The sequence below is a fragment of the Lissotriton vulgaris genome, chromosome 10 (assembly GCF_964263255.1).
Source record: "Lissotriton vulgaris chromosome 10, aLisVul1.2, whole genome shotgun sequence".
In the NCBI taxonomy this organism is placed as follows: Eukaryota; Metazoa; Chordata; class Amphibia; order Caudata; family Salamandridae; genus Lissotriton; species Lissotriton vulgaris.
The window spans coordinates 616,566,394-616,583,492 of record NC_141698.1 but is presented as its reverse complement, the minus strand read 5'-3'; the positions used below and the strand labels follow the sequence as shown (position 1 = coordinate 616,583,492).

The window sequence follows — 17,099 nt, the reverse complement described above, 5'->3', positions numbered from 1 at the left end:
GTTTGTTCCAGAGAGAAGGAGCAAGGTAAGAAAAAGAGCGCTGACCGTACCTAGAGGTTGTGTCAGCAGAGACTTATTACTGGACCTTAATGATCTCTTGGGGGCATACCAGTTAAGTTTCTTTTTGAGATATTGAGGCCCTTTGTTATACAGAGAATTGTGTGTTAAACACAAGATCTTGAAGTGGCTTCTCTGACGAATAGGGAGCCAGTGCAACTTTTTCAAACATGGCGATGATGCAGTACTGGGAGGCAGATCCAAAACTAGCCTGGTCGCCGCGTTCTGAAGGGTTTGCAGCTTTGCCAGTAGATCCTCATTCAGGCCAGAGTACATGGCATTACCATAATCAAGATGGCTAATGATGAGGCCCTGGACCAAAGGTTTTCTAGCTTCAAAGGGAAGCCATCTGAAGATCTTCCTGAGGCTGCGCATTATGCCATAGCAAGTACCTGCCACTTTGGCGATATGATTTTTCATTGACAAAGTACTGTCTATTATAATTCCTAAGTTACGGACAGCCGATTTAGGGGAAGGACACACTCCCAATTCCGTGGGCCACCAATCTTGCGTCCAGCACTTTTCTGCCTTACCAAACAGAATAATTTCTGTTTTGCCCGTATTCAATTGGAGTTTGTTATTCCTCATCCAGCTGCTAATCTCAACCATACAATTTTTGAAACGTGAGCAAGTGCCGACGGGATCCACGCCGCACGTAATCAGCAGCTGGGTATCGTCGACATATGACAGTTTCAAAACCATAGGAATTAATAATTTTGGCCAAGGGAGTTAGGTACAGGTTGAAGAGCAACGGGCTCAAGATCGACCCTTGAGGTACCCCCACCGTTACAGGACGACTGCTAGAGACCAAGATGTCGACTCGAACGGTGGTAAGGCGGCCAGTGAGATAGTCTTCAATCCAACTCAGGGCCCCTCCTCTGACACCTATCTCCCACAGACAATGTTTCAAAATACAGTAGGAGATGATGTCAAATGCAGCGGAGAGGTCCAGGAGGATGAGAATGGCTGATTCGCCTCTGTCCACCGCGAGTCTGATATCTACAATCTCGACGACAGCCGTTTCTGTACTGTGGGCGGGCCGTAAACCGGATTGGGAAGGGTCAAGGACTCCGTATCCCTGTGTTCCCCTGCACAGTAGGAGACCTTCAGTTGAGATTGCCATGGAAGGTTGGCTCTTAGTGGAACCAGCTGCCTTAATAAACCTCGGCTGGTTGCAGATATTGCTCACCACTCACAGGGTTGGAGGACCTATCCCCTCCCTCCCCCCCCCCCCCCCCCCGGAAATATTAGAACTGCCCACCGTCCGCAACCCAAGAGCAGCTTCTTGTGGCATAACATTGGACTGGGGGAGGTTTACAGTGCAGATCTGGAGAAGGGTCAGCTGTCTTTCTATCTATCCCAAGGGAAGCTTGAAACTGAACTACCATTTCGAAGGTGCGACACATGATGTGTTGGCAACCCTCCAGCCATCTGCATAGTAGGATGGCTAACTGTAGGGATAGCACACCTTGCCTTAACACTAGATAAGAGTTCTTCAGTGGTTCCAAGCCTAGAACATATAGGTGCAAGCATACTTTCAATTCGCCCCCTCATGTTGTCCCAAAAAATCTGCTGGAAAGAATGTAAGTCCTCAGAGCTGAGCGGAGTAGAGTCAATGGCATGATTCATTTCAAAGTCTATGGGTGGGGTTGGGCATCCTTGCCCCCTGACGCCTTTTCTGCTTGGCACGAGGGCCATTATAATGTGAAGCCATATGTGGAATCGGTCCTGTGTCAACAGATGGAACATCTCTGGTGGGAGGAAGCGCTGGGGCCAGTCCTTGAGCAGGGCCCTGCACACTGTCGCACACAAACTCTGTACCCCTATCCCTAACGTCAGGGTAGCAGAGAGGTAACGCTCTGCATGCTCGATTTCCTTATGTAACGCCCCAATTGCACGTTTTATGTAATCATCCAGAGAAGAGGAAGAGCATCTTGAATTAGCTGGGACAGGGATTTTACGCTTCCCCATTGCAGCAAAAAAAATACAGTAATCTCGCACAAAGCTCAACAGTACCTTGAAAACGTCTGCAAAGTGGCAGCCAAGGTGGTGGGCCAGTCTAACCTCCTCTGTGCTCTGATGGGTTTCAGGCGTGCCCACTCTTGGCCCGGGAAAGAGCCTGTGCCGTCCTGCTCTGCGGGAATTAAAAAGCGTTTTTTTTCAGCACTGGGAATGCTGGCATGTTTGCATCCCCCTCCTTCTGGGCTTACAAATGGTTGCTGGGGGAGTAGTCCCACCCAGGAACAGGAGCAAACTGTCTTTCACCCTGCTCCCCGGGAATTACAAAGCACCTTTATAGTGCTAGGAATGTTGACGTGTTTGCATGCCTCTCCTCCTGGGCTTACCCATGGTGCTGGGGACATAGTGCACCCATGCAAAAGGAGCAAACCGTGTTGAAATACTCTTCCATTCTTTATTTGCTTCAATTTATTTGGCCAATTCCTCTATCCCGTCAAGCTTTTTAATGGGTGCACATTGTAGAACAGTCATCTTCCTTTTGTTTCAGACAGAATAGTTTGTATACAGCCTTGGATCTGTAGGATTATGATGAATTCAGAAACAGTTAATTAAGTAGGTCGGACGTTGTACCCAGAAAGCAACAGTAGGTGGCAGTGGTGTCCACACAAAAAATAAGGCCCACTGATGTTGCTGGAGAGATTTCAAACCTGCATTGGGATTGAGCAAGAGGCAGTCAAATGGATGTGGAGGGGAATTTCAGCTCCTCCAGAAGGGCGTGATGAGACACTGGATGAGTGCTAAACCCTGTAATACTGTAAACCGTAAGACCAATGCAGGAAGGCAGTCTTTGGGCATGGCACTTTGCATCTCTGCCTAGGAGCGTGAGACAGGCGATGTGATTGGGGAAAAGCAGTTGCGGACACATCTGATTGTTCAGATAAAGGTGCAGGAAAGCGCAAAGTGAACTGGTTGAAGTCCAAGTGGACTAAATCTGTGCAACACTAAAGGTGGTAGAATCTAGGCAGTACCACCAGGGAGCAATGACAATTGTGAAGATAAGGAGTGAGTGGCCTACTGGCACAATTGACAATGATCTTCATGCACGACATGATCCTCCAGGTGTCGCCAAATCAGGCACATCTTGACAGCACAAGCCTTCGATAAGACCACAACTTTTATTGACTCTCCTGTCTCTTCACTCAGAATGCCAGTTAACGGTCTGCCATCAAACCGTCGAAACCTTCGACACTCTAAACCAAATCAGCACGTGGCAAACTGCACATACACTTGGCAGAAGGGTGGAACAAGAATATAACCGTCATCAGGAGGGCGTATCGGAACAATATATATCGATATTACAATGAGGCTCCGGAAATAACGACAGAGGGTTATTTCTGGGGTGGGGCAAAAAAGGGCATGGGGTGGCTCACCCAGGCCTCCCGCCTTAGGTGTGAAGTTGCTGGACCTTTGTTGCATGGACTTTGGCTAGAGCTGTAGAAAAGGCCATGAAAATTCATTGGGCTTTGTGCAACGTATGAAGAAAAAACATTGGAGAAAATGTGGAAAACCAAGGTTTGCAGAAAGAAATGCCAGTAGATTACCATTCTTGCAAACTTCGAAAGTCAGTTAAGTGAAACATCCATATAATGTTCTCCTGTTTATATTAAAATTAATAGCCGACGTATTTTTTGGTGAGGAAACCACCAGAGGCAAAACTGGGCTGTAGAATCAAAACGTTGGTACTCTGAGAAGTGGAAAAAACAATACCTTACTTAACTCGGTGCTGGGAGTGTAATGACAATCTCCTCCTTTCCTAAACCCACAGTGACGTGTTCTCAAAACTTAGGCTTACTTTTAAAATGTTTTATAAATGATATAGCGTTTTTTCCAAACGCCTATAAAATATTGTGACCATAGGGGTATGTTTGTTGTTCAGATTAACCCCTCTATCCAAGATTTTCTTGCACAATTTTACAGCAGTTTACCATACTTGTGTGATGCACTGAGACCTTGACATTTACAGCTTCTTATCCCATTGCTTTACACCTGATGTGGAATCTGTGCTCTAAACTTTGCTTTTGCTTTAGCCGAGTGGAAGCCTAAGGCTGTGTGCTGTCCTGTTTCACCAGGTGGGGACAAGGAGGTATATGGCCCCAGAAGTATTGGAGGGCGCGATCAACTTCCAACGCGATGCCTTCTTGAGAATAGATATGTATGCCATGGGCCTCGTGTTGTGGGAGCTCGTCTCCCGGTGCACAGCAGTGGACGGTAAGCATTGGTCCCTCAGTACAAGGCGCTAAAATACTTACGACATTTAGCTATTTAACTGCAAGTTGTCTGATTATTTGTTTGATGTGTTATTAGTCTTTCGCGGGCAGTGCTGCCTATACATTTTAAATATGACCAGGGTTGCAAATCTGTGTCTAATCAGCACTATTGCATGCTTTTACCTTTTCTGTTCCTAAAATGCCCCTTTTGCTAATGTGTTCTTTACAGCAGAAGAAAAATGTTACAATCAGTGCACATTAAACAAGTAGTAAATTAAGTACACATTAAAATAGATACATTATTATGCCATGCACTGCAAGAGATGAACTGCTTGAGCTCTGGAGTATAAGTCTCAGTTAGACAGAGCATCGCAGCATTGTTGTGTGCTGAGGTGGCCTTCTTTCTCCGCACTAGTCCTCCGGCAGCAACATAGCAGTTATAGAACAATAGACAGACAAGCTAGTATGACTGCCCCTGATCGCCTGGCAATAGGCTGGCATCGTTGTGAAACAGGAGGGCATCAGTATATGAATTAGAGGTAGTGAATGGAGTAGGGCCGCACGTGGCTTCATCCTGTCTAGCGGATCAAGTTTGGCAACTGAAGTAGGCTGAGGTTTCCAGGATTATAAGTATTTAAGGGTAAAAAAAGTATCTGTAGGTACGGCTAAATATCTGCCAACATGTCAGTGTATTTGTTCCTAGTGCACTAAAGTTGCACTGACATTACCAATGCATCACATTCATTTAACTTCTCTGCACCAATCGAAGATCATAAGGTTAACCTTTAAGCTACTCTGTAGCAAGTGCCCATAGATAACGTATCAGGCACCCCTGCTCCAGATTTTTAGTATTGAGGGGATTTGTATATTTACGACCAATTGAAGTTTAAAACTCACATCAAAAGCCTACACAAAGGAGGCCTGCTTCAGATCAGTAACTTTGTTTTGCATACATCACAGGCCCCATTGATGAATACATGTTGCCGTTTGAAGAGGAGATCGGCCAGCACCCATCCCTGGAGGATCTGCAGGAGGTGGTCGTTCACAAAAAGATGCGCCCCGTTTTCAAGGATCATTGGCTTAAACATGCGGTAGGTTTTCCTTTTGGATCCAGTCGCTAGATCATTTGGTTTTATTTATGATCTGGACCTTTTGATAAGAGGGTGGTTGTTTCTGGTTCCACTGCATTCCAGCTGCCATTTTTGTTTCTTTTATACTTATCTCTCCTTGGATATTATTTAGCCTGTGTCTAAAATTAGAAATGTCATTGTTTAGAGTGCTGGCCTACAAATAAATGAATTACAGAAAGAGTATGAAAAGGAGAATACAAGTTGTATGTGCAGCTGTGTGGGCAGTGTCTGAAGTTAAATCTGTATTCATAATTTGCGAATTACCAAAGTGCATTTCTTATAAGATTGGAAGAACATAGTGATAAACACCAGCAAATAGCGATGTATTTAGGCTCAGATCTCTGTACTTAGGGCGAATGTTGGACAGATTGCTTAACATTGTCAATCTATTTGTGTTGCTCATTTCATAATCTGACAGGTGTTCAATTTTTATCCACTGGATTCCGCCTATGCCAATTGATTTAATTTCAATATGTGAGCTGAAAACTTCATCTTGGCGAAGGAGAAATGTTATGTTCGAGGCATGTGTGCTGCTGAATTCATATCTTGTGCATAGATCGCCGCCTAGTGTTGGGTCCGGATGATTGCACCTTGTTGTCCTGGAAGAGTGTCCTGGAAGAGTATTCTAAGTATCACGAGATAGGTGACTCCTCCCCTGGACTACAGTGCGCATGGGCATCTTCTCCATCTTCAGATAGTTTTTTTCCGCCATTGGGTTCGGATGTATTCCTCTACTCCAACTTCGGAACCGAAACTAAACTTCATTAAAAGGCCTTCGACTTCGACGGTATTGTTCTCGCTCGGTACTTCTTGACTCAACCAAACTTGATCCGGTCGTCGACACGGGCCGTTGGGCCTTTCAACGCACCGTGGGCCTGCTGTCGATGGAAAGGAGTCCGTTCAAACAGTGCCCACAATGCCACTCCAAATTCCCGCATACTGACAAACATACAGTATGCAACAAGTGAGTATCACCAGGGCACAACAAAGAAAATTGCCCAGCTTGTGCCCAATTCCGTTAGAAGAAGACCATCCGGATTCGACGGGCCGCTAGGCAAGAGACACAGCGACCGGAACCGGAGAACATCTTCCATGATGAACACGACCTACCGGACGCGGCGGACTCTGATCTAGAAATCGTCACCGTCGAGGACCAGTCTGACTCAGACGATGATATCCCACCGGGGCAAACCGTGAGTACACAGCCCCCAATGCCGCTTATCCCGAAACCGAAGGCTCCGGCATCGCCTAACAGCCTTAGCCGAGATCGAAAAGTCCCTTCAGAAGCCCCGCTTTCCGGCTCGGCTCCGAAGCCAAAAACAAAGCCTTCCGATAGCCCAGGTCCAAGTAACGTTCTCCCCAAGAAGGTTGTCGAACCCAAGAAGGTCGTCGAACCCAAGAAGGCCATAGAGCCGAAGGTAGTCAAACCGAAGAAAGGCGTCGAGCCAAAAGTCGTCGAGCTGAAGAAGGTGGTCGAACCAAAGAAGGTCCCCCAACCCAAAAAGGTTATAGAGTCTAAAGCCTCGAACCAAAGGGGTTCGTCGATCCAAAAGGAACACACGCCCCAAAGAAGGCCGTCGATCCTAAAAAGAGTGGAGATAAACAAGATCCCACCACAAAACCTGTAGAACCGAAAAAGTCATCGAGTCGACAAAAAACATTGAGCCTAAGAAAGCTGTCGCACAAAAAGCGTATTGAACCAAAAGCTCAAGTCGATCTGAAACAGGGCGGCGACCCAAAGACAGCCGGCGAGCCGAAAGACTGCTAAACCAACAAAAGACGTCGAACGGAAAAAGGTTACCGACCCCAAAGCAACGGTCGAGCCGATAAAGACTCCACAACCGAAGGCCCTCGAGCCAAAAAGTCACAAACAAGTCAGTAAGCAAAAAACATCGGCGCCAAAGACACGGACAGTGGAAGAAGAACTCTTCCATCCCGATCCGGAATCTGAGGAACAATCTAAACTGTATATAAACCCTGAGACTGGCAAAGCTACAGTTTATTACCGGAAAAAGAGACCATTGGACGCAGACGCTCCTTCCCCTGTTCCTCCGAAGAAAAAGGACTTCGGGACTTCTCCCTTAGGCCCTTAACTCCTCCTCCTTTCTATCCCAATATGCCTTTTGTGCCCTACTCCCTTACACATTCTGACTATAATGATGAGGATAACCTGGGGGAAGATCCTCAAGATGACTGTAACGAACCAGAGGATCCACATCCACAGGATGACACATGGGTGGATCAGAATGATCCATACGACACACAACATATCCCTGACACCTCCCAATCCCCTTCAAAGCAGTCGCCTACCGACGACACCATTGTGTTTAACCAACTGCTAGATAGGGCAGCAAAATACCCCAAGGTCGACATGCACACTGACCCAATAGAAAAAGATTTTCTATTCAACACTTTTCCAACCTCTGAGAAAAATGTCAGGACACTTCCTATGCTAAAAGGCGTACTAAAACACACGCCAGATATATTCAAAGATCCAGCCAGAGCACGTGTACTCAATCCCAGGATTGGAAAGAAATATAAAGCGGCCCCTACAGACCCTGCTTACATTAAAGGCCAGTTGCCTCTAGACTCGCTGGTAGTAGCATACGCTCGCAAAAGAGCAAACTCGCAAACAACAGGAGATGCTCCACCTCCTGACAAGGAGTCTAAGATATTGGAAGCCTCAGGCAAGAGAGTGGCCTCACAGGCTTCTAATTCATGGAGAATCGCAAACACAGGCTCTACTAGCTCCCCACGATCAAGCACACTATGACCCGCTTGAGGGTTTAATGCAACACCTGCAAGAATCTTACAAAGCTCAGGCTAATGACCTCATTCAATAAGGCACATTTATTACCAATGCCTCCATTAAATGTGCGCTTGACGCAGCTGACACAGCAGCCAGGTCCATTAATACTAGCGTATTACTAAGTAGACACGCGTGGCTACGCATCTCTGGTTTTAAGAATGAGGTGCAATCCACCTTCCTCAACCAACCAGTTAATCAAGACTTCCTGTTTGGCCCTGCAGTAGACACCATTTTAGATAAAATGAAAAAAGATACCGAAACTGCTAAATCTGTGGGCGCACTGCAGTTTCAACAACACATAGGTTCCTTTCGTCGCTCCTCCTACAGAGGCACAGCACGAGGCAACACTTCACAGACTTCCTCTACATATAAAAGCAACACCCAAAGTTCCTTTAACAAAAACTCGAACAGGGGAGGTTATAGGGGCAATAACAACAAGGACAGAGGACGTGGCTGCAATAACACCAGATCCTCCACTGCCACCAAACCGTGACTTCATCACACTCCCTCCAGACCATCTAACACCAGTCAGAGGCAGAATCAAACAATTCCTACCAGTCTGGAACGCAATTACCACAGACAGGTGGGTGAGACAAATTATCCAGTATGGTTATTGCCTGGAACTCACTTCTACTCCACCCAACATACCACCCAAACACCGTCCTATGTCCAAAGAGCACATCACCCTGTTACAACAAGAGGTGAAATCCATGCTAGAAAAGGGGGCCATAGAGCCAGTCCCTATTCAACACCAAGGGACAGGAGTATACTCCCTATACTTCCTTATTCCCAAAAAGGACGGGTCCCTCAGACCAATATTGGACCTCAGACCGCTGAACCAATACATACTCTCGGAGCACTTCCACATGATCACTCTACAACAAGCACTCTGTTACTCCAGCAAGGCGACTACCTAGCAACATTAGACCTCAAGGACTCATATTTTCACATACCTATACATCCAGCTCACAGGAAATACCTCCGGTTCACAATAGAAGGTCAACATTTTCAGTTCAAGGTTCTCCCCTTCAGGGTAACCACAGCCCCAAGAGTATTCACAAAATGTCTAGCGGTAGTAGCTGCACACCTCAGAAGGCAACACATCCATGTGTTTCCATACCTGGACAATTGGCTCATAAAAGCAAACTCGTACGCGCAGTGTGCAAGCCATACATCTCAGACACTCCAGCTGCTACACAGCCTGGGTTTTTCCATAAACTACCCAAAATCGCATCTACAGCCCTCCCACATACAGCAATATCTGGGAGCTACAATAGACATCTCAATAGCAAAGGCATACCCTAATTCAGCCAGGATAGCCAACATGCAGACTCTCATTCAAAGATTTCAGCCACAACACTCTCTACCAGCTCAAATGTTCATGCAGCTCATAGGCATGATGGCCTCCTGCATATTCATTGTCCCTCACGCCCGACTTCAAATGCGTCCACTGTAAGAATGCCTAGCACGGCAGTGGAACCAAGCTCAAGGACAATGGAAGGACCTAGTGTTGGTAGACAGTCGCGCTTTCAACTCTCTGCAGTGGTGAAACCCATAAAACCTTTCCAAGGGGCGACTGATCTAAGAGCCGGTTCCACAACTAGTACTAACAGTGGACGCATCACTGACAGGCTGGGGAGCCCACTTCAATACACAGTCCAAGGGCTCTGGACAATCAAACAAAGGAAACTGCATATCAACCAACTAGAGTTGCTAGCAATATTTTTGGCACTAAAAGCATTCCAGAAATACTTGTACAAGGCCGTGTTGATCCGGACGGACAACATGACAGCCATGTACTACATCAAGAAACAAGGAGGGACATACTCTCCACAGCTGTCCCACTTAGCACAGAGCATATGGAGGTGGACAATTCCAAGAAACATTTTTCTCCTAGCAGACACCTGCCAGGGAAAGACAACCCAGTAGCAGATCTGCTAAGCAGACACAGCCAACAGCTACACGAATGGGAGATTCACCCCGAGTTCTCCACCCATTCTTCCAGAAATGGGGGCACCCAGAGATAGAGCTGTTTGCCACAAACGAAAGCTCAAAATGTCAGTACTTTGCCGCCAGGTTCCCACATCCGTTGTCAAAGGACAATGCGATATGGATGAACTGGTCAGGCAGATTTGCGTACGCTTTTCCACCAGCCCCACTGATTCCGCTGGTGGCACGCAAACTACGTCAGCAGTCACTCACAATGATCCTGGTTGCTCCCACATGGGCAAGACAGCCATGGTACACAACGTTCCTGGAACTTTCAGTAGTTCCCCATCAAAAACGGTGCCTCTCGCCACATCTTTTAACCCAGAACCATGGAGAAATCGAACACCCAGATCCCAATCAGATGAACCTAGCGATCTGGCTCCTGAGGTCTTAGAGTTCGGATACCTTAACTTACCTCCTGATTGCATGAACATTATCAAGGAGGCAAGAAGGCCCACCACTAGAGCATGCTATGCAGCTAAATGGAAAAGATTTGTAATCTATTGCAACAATAACAAAATCAATCCATTAGATGCTTCCATCCAAAACATTATCTGTTACCTCTTGCATCTTCAAAGATGCAATCTAGCATACTCTTCTATAAGGCTACATCTTGCTGCTAAGCAGCATATCTCCAAAACAGGCAACACCTTTCCCTGTTTAGGGTACCACCTATCAAGGCTTTTAAGGAGGGTCTTAAAAGGATAATTACTCCAAAGCACCCACCTTCACCAGTCTGGAACTTAAATTTGGTACTTACCAGACTTATGGGACCTCCTTTCGAACCACTCCACTCATGTGAATTGCAATTTCTAACATGGAAGGTGGCATTCTTGATTGCCATCACCTTCCTCAGGAGAGTAAGTGAGCTTCAGGCACTAACAATTCAAGAACCCTTCATGCAAGTACATGCAAATAGGGTAGTACTTAGGACCAACCCTAAGTTTATGCCAAAAGTCATATCCACTTTCCTTATCAATCAATCAATAGAACTGCCAGTTTTCTTCCAAAACCCACAGTCATTAGCCGAAAGAGCCCTACACACACTAGGAGAGCTCTGCTATATTATGTTGACAGGACTAAATCATTTCGGAAAACAAAGCAACTGTTTGTTGCTTTTTCACCGCAACATAAAGGTAATCCCATCTCAAAATCAGGAATAGCCAGATGGATAGTGAAATGTATTCAGATATGCTATCAAAAAGCTAAACGCACTCTAACAGTTCCCTCAAGAGCACACACTACGCGTAAAATGGGGGCGGGGCATCCATGGCTTTCTTAGGGAATATTCCCCTTGAAGACATATGTAGGGCAGCAACATGGTCTACCATACACACTTTCACTAAACACGCTGCTGTTGGCCAGGCTGTCCTTAAAACTCTTTTTCAGAGTGCTGCAGCTGGTACAGGTGACCACTGCTAGAGGAGACACTGCTATACAGTCTATGCACAAGATAGGAATTCAGCAGCCCACATGCCTCGAACGGAATATGCTACTTACCAATATGCTTCTGTTCTTGGCATGTAGGGCTGCTGACATTCATATCGCACACCCTCCTCCCCGGTGCCTGTTGCAGCTGCAGTATTCTCTCTTGCAATATTCTCTTTTGTATGGCCATCTCTTACTTTGCTATACTCCATCTCTGCAATAATGGCGAAAAACAATCTGAGGATGGAGAAGATGCCCATGCGCACTGTATTCCAGGGGAGGAGTCTCCTATCTCGTGATACTTCGAAGCGTCTTCCAGGACAACAAGGTGCAATCATCCGGACCCAGCACTAGGCGGCGATCTATGCACAAGATATGATTGTCAGCAGCCCTACATACCAAGAACAGATGCATACTGGTAAGTAGCATATTCCTTATGAGTATTGGGAAAGATATGGCTTTGTGCCTTTGTTTTTTAGTTGCCAATTAATTTGGGCTACAGTTCAGTTTCATATAGTAGAGAGGCTTCAATAACAAATGATACCCTTCCTCTGTCTTTTCTCGCTTCCTGACTGGTTTCACACTGGGGTTTCTACTTACTAAGTTTCTTTTAATTTGACCACAGTATTTCCATTATTTGGTTTCTCGAGTGCTATGATTGTCCGTAATGTGTCGGCTATTTATTTTTTTCTGACAACAAATTTTAATTTCCTTAAACATATGCCATGTATGTAACTTGTTCACGACATACATTTGTACAATTTAGAATTTCACCACAATTCTTTATATTTGTTACTTACACAAATTAGCCCACTGAACATGCGAGGAAGACATGTTATTAGGGTTCCTGGTTGAGTTTTTAGCTATGGTGCTTATTTTAAGGTTGCCAGGCTGACCGTATTTAACATCCGGAAATAATCCCAAACAATTCTCCCAATCTGTATCCGACATTAATATTGTTTTTTTTATTTTTTTGCACTGTGGCTATTTTGTGATGGTTTTCACTCTGCTCTATGGATACCAATCTTTCACTTGCCATTGGTTTGTTAGATCGTTTTACTATGTGCCTGCAAATCACTCCACAGGCTATTTAGATGTTTTTTTATGCTTTTTAGTGCCCATTGGCTGTAATAATCTGCTCTCTGACTCTTTGCTAATAACATGCAGTTGCCTTATTGGGATCTGCCAATGGGATCCACAATGATATTTAGATAACTTGTGGATATTTCAATGATGACCCTTCTGAAAAGATGCAATCAAGTTTTGTCTGACTTCAGCCTCCTGACAACTTTTGAAAAGTAGCCCAAGTCGGTTGGGGATTACTATTCTAAAAATATACTTTGTCTTCCAAATATAAATTATATTTTTAAGAGAGGTTGTTGGGGGTACATCTCCATTCCAACTGTAGCATGAATATCAATTCAAGGAATGCAGTCCAGGCAAAATGCAAGATATTTAGTCTATCAAGTAAGTTTTTCCCCACTCCTCAACAAATCCTCATGAATGTTATTTATGAAGTGCAAATATAGGTTTATAGCATGTGCGATTATGTATCACGTGCTCTTCAAGCTCCTGCTATCTAGTGATGTGTTGCATTTTGATTTTGTTCAAAGAATCTTTCAGTCACAAGATATCTTGTGACTTTTCCTTGAACCCTATAATGCACAAGGACAAAGTCTCCACTTCAGATTGTTTTTCTGCTATCAGGTTGAGACATTTCTGATTGCGCTCCGAGACCAAGTAACAACTGTACGCTATTCAATGCCAGACATCTGCAGCATTGGAGACGGACATCAGGGCATCTCCGCTGTTGAATTCAAACAGGATTGGTGCACGCTACAGTGAATCTACTTTTATGAGAATGACTATGGGAAGAGTGTGGGATGGAGAACAAGCCTTTCCAGTTCAGCCAGAAATGTAAACTGAAATTCCCATGGTCGGATAGTCATTGAGTGTGTAACCTCTGCTTGCTTCGAGGCCACGAGAAATCCTCTTGTTCTGCCTGCATGATGTTCAGGAATAAGAAGACTATCAGATACAAGAGATGTTTCACAGTGTCTACAAATTAAGTGTGACTGTGTATCTGGGCAACATAAACGTCATAATATGGGAATTCAGTTCACACATATCAGGAAATTTTGGCACCATTCCTAGCTAGCTCACAGTGCCCCATCTAAACCCCTCAAATTACCAGGGTAGATTATATCAGCAACCTCGAACATGACCAATCTTTATTCCCTAAGGAAATCGTGGAAACGGGTGTACCCTTTTATTGTCACTTATGCCTTACCAAGGTAAACACAAGAAAGATAGAAGTTTCGCTTTTCAAACATATATTGAAACAGTCCTATTCTTATATAGAAATAGTGAGCTGCAATTATTAGGCAGAAGAAACAAAGCATTCTAACCAGCATTACAAGAAAGGTGAAAAAGGGGAGCAGTTCAACTGTTCTAACATTACCATGTGATTATGCTCCTATCTAAAACTCCCTACACTATCAAGAGCAAAGTGGGAGTTTGTCAGGAAGCCGACCTGGTGTGGAGCAGGCTATCGTCCTTTGCATGATAAAGGGTCAGAGTCAGCAGGGCTGCATCTCATTCAGAGTATATGGCATTCCAGGACAATCGCAGCAGAAGTGCTCCTCTGTCGAATGTAATGCAGAGGTTGTTTATATCATAAAAGCACTGTTTTAATCGCACTGGGTCAAAGGTGCAGAGCTGATGCGATGATTTGTCTGGAGCCTTTGACCGGTCTCCTACTGGGCAACTAAATACAAAAGCATTGTATTTTATGTGGCTAGTCTTTGGACCGTGTGTACGAACATTATAATGCTTACTAAGAAATGACCTGGTTGCAGAAGAGCTTTTCAGTAGATTCTCGTGTAAAACATGTAAAAAGTCACTATTAGAAAAGCTATCAAGCTAAATGTGTAACTAAAACGGAGACTCCGAGTGGGACCTGTTGCACATCACAACAGTGTGTCACTTGGTGCATTAAAAAATGTAGCAACCACACCCTTTGAAGCTGGGCCTACTATGCAACCTGGAGAGACACTAGGAACAGTCTGAGGAGGAAGACCCGAGCACCAGAACAGGAAACAGTCCGTCCCTGGACAATCTAACCCGAATCTGTCCCTGACGGTCATTCCTTGCACCATCTCCTACTCTGACCTAGCCCCACTCCAAAAGATCATGCCCGCGATCTTGTCATCATCCTAGACCGCGAACTCTCCATGAAATGGAAGGTCAACCCTGTCTCTTCAGCCTGCTTCCACACGCTGCACAATTTTCAAATGGCACAGGCACCAGAAAAACAGTGGCGCAGGCCCTAGTCCCCATCTGTCTGGACTGCGGCAACACACTGTATGCAGGCGCCACCGGTGAACTCATGAAAAGACTCCAGACAATCCAGAATGCAACAGCCAGACTGATCATCAACTTGCCCAAAAGTACTATCATCCCCCGGTACTTGAGAGGCGTCTACAGGCTCCCCATCCAGAACGGATGACATTGGCTTTGGCTGTCATCCCCAGACGCCTCACCGCCAAGAGCTAGCATCATCTCCAGAGGCCTTCGGCCTAAAAGACATCAACCAAGCCCCAGGGCAACGAGCGGACAACCTCTGTCCCAAAATCGGCTGCAAATAAATCCTAGACGCCATACAATGTCAAGCAGGCTTCTTGTAACAGTAGAACTGCTAGATATCTCAGGTTGGAAACGGAGTAGACTGTACATTCTTCCAACTTCCCAAACGATTCTGTCCAGCCCTCTAGTACCACAAGAGCCATACCCCACTCCCCTGAAGTAGGAGGCTGGCCTTCGAGGAAGCAGTCTCTGAGGAACTTTAGGATTATCCTATACCTAAAAAAAAAACAGGTGACCAGGGAGTACTTCAAGGGCTGTGCCACCACAGCCAAGGACACCCCCACCACGTTGGTCGTCATCACCACAGGGGTAGCCCCAGGAACACTTTCACACCACTAAGGATAGAATGACATCAACATAAGTAAAAGAATGACTTCTTAAACATTCTGTCCAAGTTGTCTATTTCCTGCCAATGCTAAAAAGCATCACTAGGTATGTGGCAGAGAACTTAAAGGTAGCCAGAGAAGACCCTCAACATCACTGTTAGGGTAGAGAGAAAATGCAAAGGAGAGCTATAGTAACCTATATACATCAGGGGTCATTGGGGGCACATGACTGGTTATGCATACAGCTCAGAAGAGAGCCTTTGCACAAAGCGCAGTTGGCACATTGCATCCAGACAAAGAGACGTAAGGTTGATGCCACTGTGAATTGTTACAGTACAAGTGTCAACACGGTGGCATATTACTAACTCAGTTCTCCTCTGAAGTATGTAGTGTCATCAGGAGGAGATGGAGCAACTAATCTATAATCATCCAGAAGCCTAGAGGAAGCATGGTAGAGAACTGGTGCAGGCCAAAACCATCTCAAACGCCAACATCAAGTGTGTCCTAGATCCAGCAGATACTGCCTTCAGAGAGTTAAACGCTTGTGTGGTCCTACTAGGGCATTCGTAGGGTGTCGGAGTTCCACCCTGAGGTGTAACATTTATTCGGCCCACTGGCTCGCTCCATGCTATTTAAAATCTACAAGGCTACTGACACTGCAACAGCAATGGACATGCTCTAGGACCAGCCTGCAAAACCTGGGATGTCCTAACAGATGACAGGAAGCACCTACATCAGTGCAGAGGATTAGTTAACATCCACTCCAGCACTATCTGGAAACTTAGTGGGGAGGATTCAGCGGCTGATATGGGCCGTTGGGTTGTTTCTTCCACAACAGGAGGAAATGACCTCAGAAAAATGAGTCCTATCCATGGTGCACAGGGATACGGCTTGGAAATCCACACAGTATCAGCAAAATTCCCCTTGAACACAAGCAGCTGCTAAGGTGCAAGCATGCAGAGGCGCCATCAGACCCCCCCCGCCCCCCTACCCACACACACAAGCAGGAACCAAATGTGTACTCATTGTATTAACTTGTCTTCAAAAAGGACTGTACCCTGGCTCATCCTTGACCTCCAGGCTGTCAATTGGTACATTCTACTTTAACCTGTTCAAATGACAGCCCTGTGGAATGTCATCCCTGTGCTCGACTCAGTAAGCCATCTGGCGACCCTTAACTTGAGGAAAGCCTACTTCTACATAACCCATTCATCTGCAACATCTGTGGTAGCTAAGATTTTTGTTAAGTAATAAATACTACCAACTCCGGGCACTGCATTTCAGCATTATGGCACCAAGAGTATTCACATGGTGTCTAGCAGTGGTCTTCCGATGTTTTTCTGTATCTAGACGATTGGCAGTTGAAGAGGAGGAACCAGCAGCAATGCCTTCTACCCACTCAAGCAGTGCTGCTATTACATTCGCACGAGTCTGAGGAGGCCGAACTTGAGGCACTTGAGGAGTAAGAAACGTGTTGGGAGTACATTAA

General features: G+C 45.6%; 1 protein-coding gene across 2 annotated transcripts in view; it reads left to right on the top strand.

Annotated features, from left to right (window-relative positions):
* The window catches only part of ACVR2B (activin A receptor type 2B), a 413,701-nt gene that overhangs the window by 334,626 nt on the left and 61,976 nt on the right, over window positions 1-17,099 (top strand). For both annotated transcript variants that reach the window (XM_086941456.1, XM_086941457.1), the window contains exons 9-10: window positions 4,146-4,284; window positions 5,244-5,374. In XM_086941456.1, coding sequence (XP_086797582.1) covers window positions 4,146-4,284; window positions 5,244-5,374 — 270 coding nt within the window. The remainder of the gene's footprint in view (window positions 1-4,145; window positions 4,285-5,243; window positions 5,375-17,099) is intronic.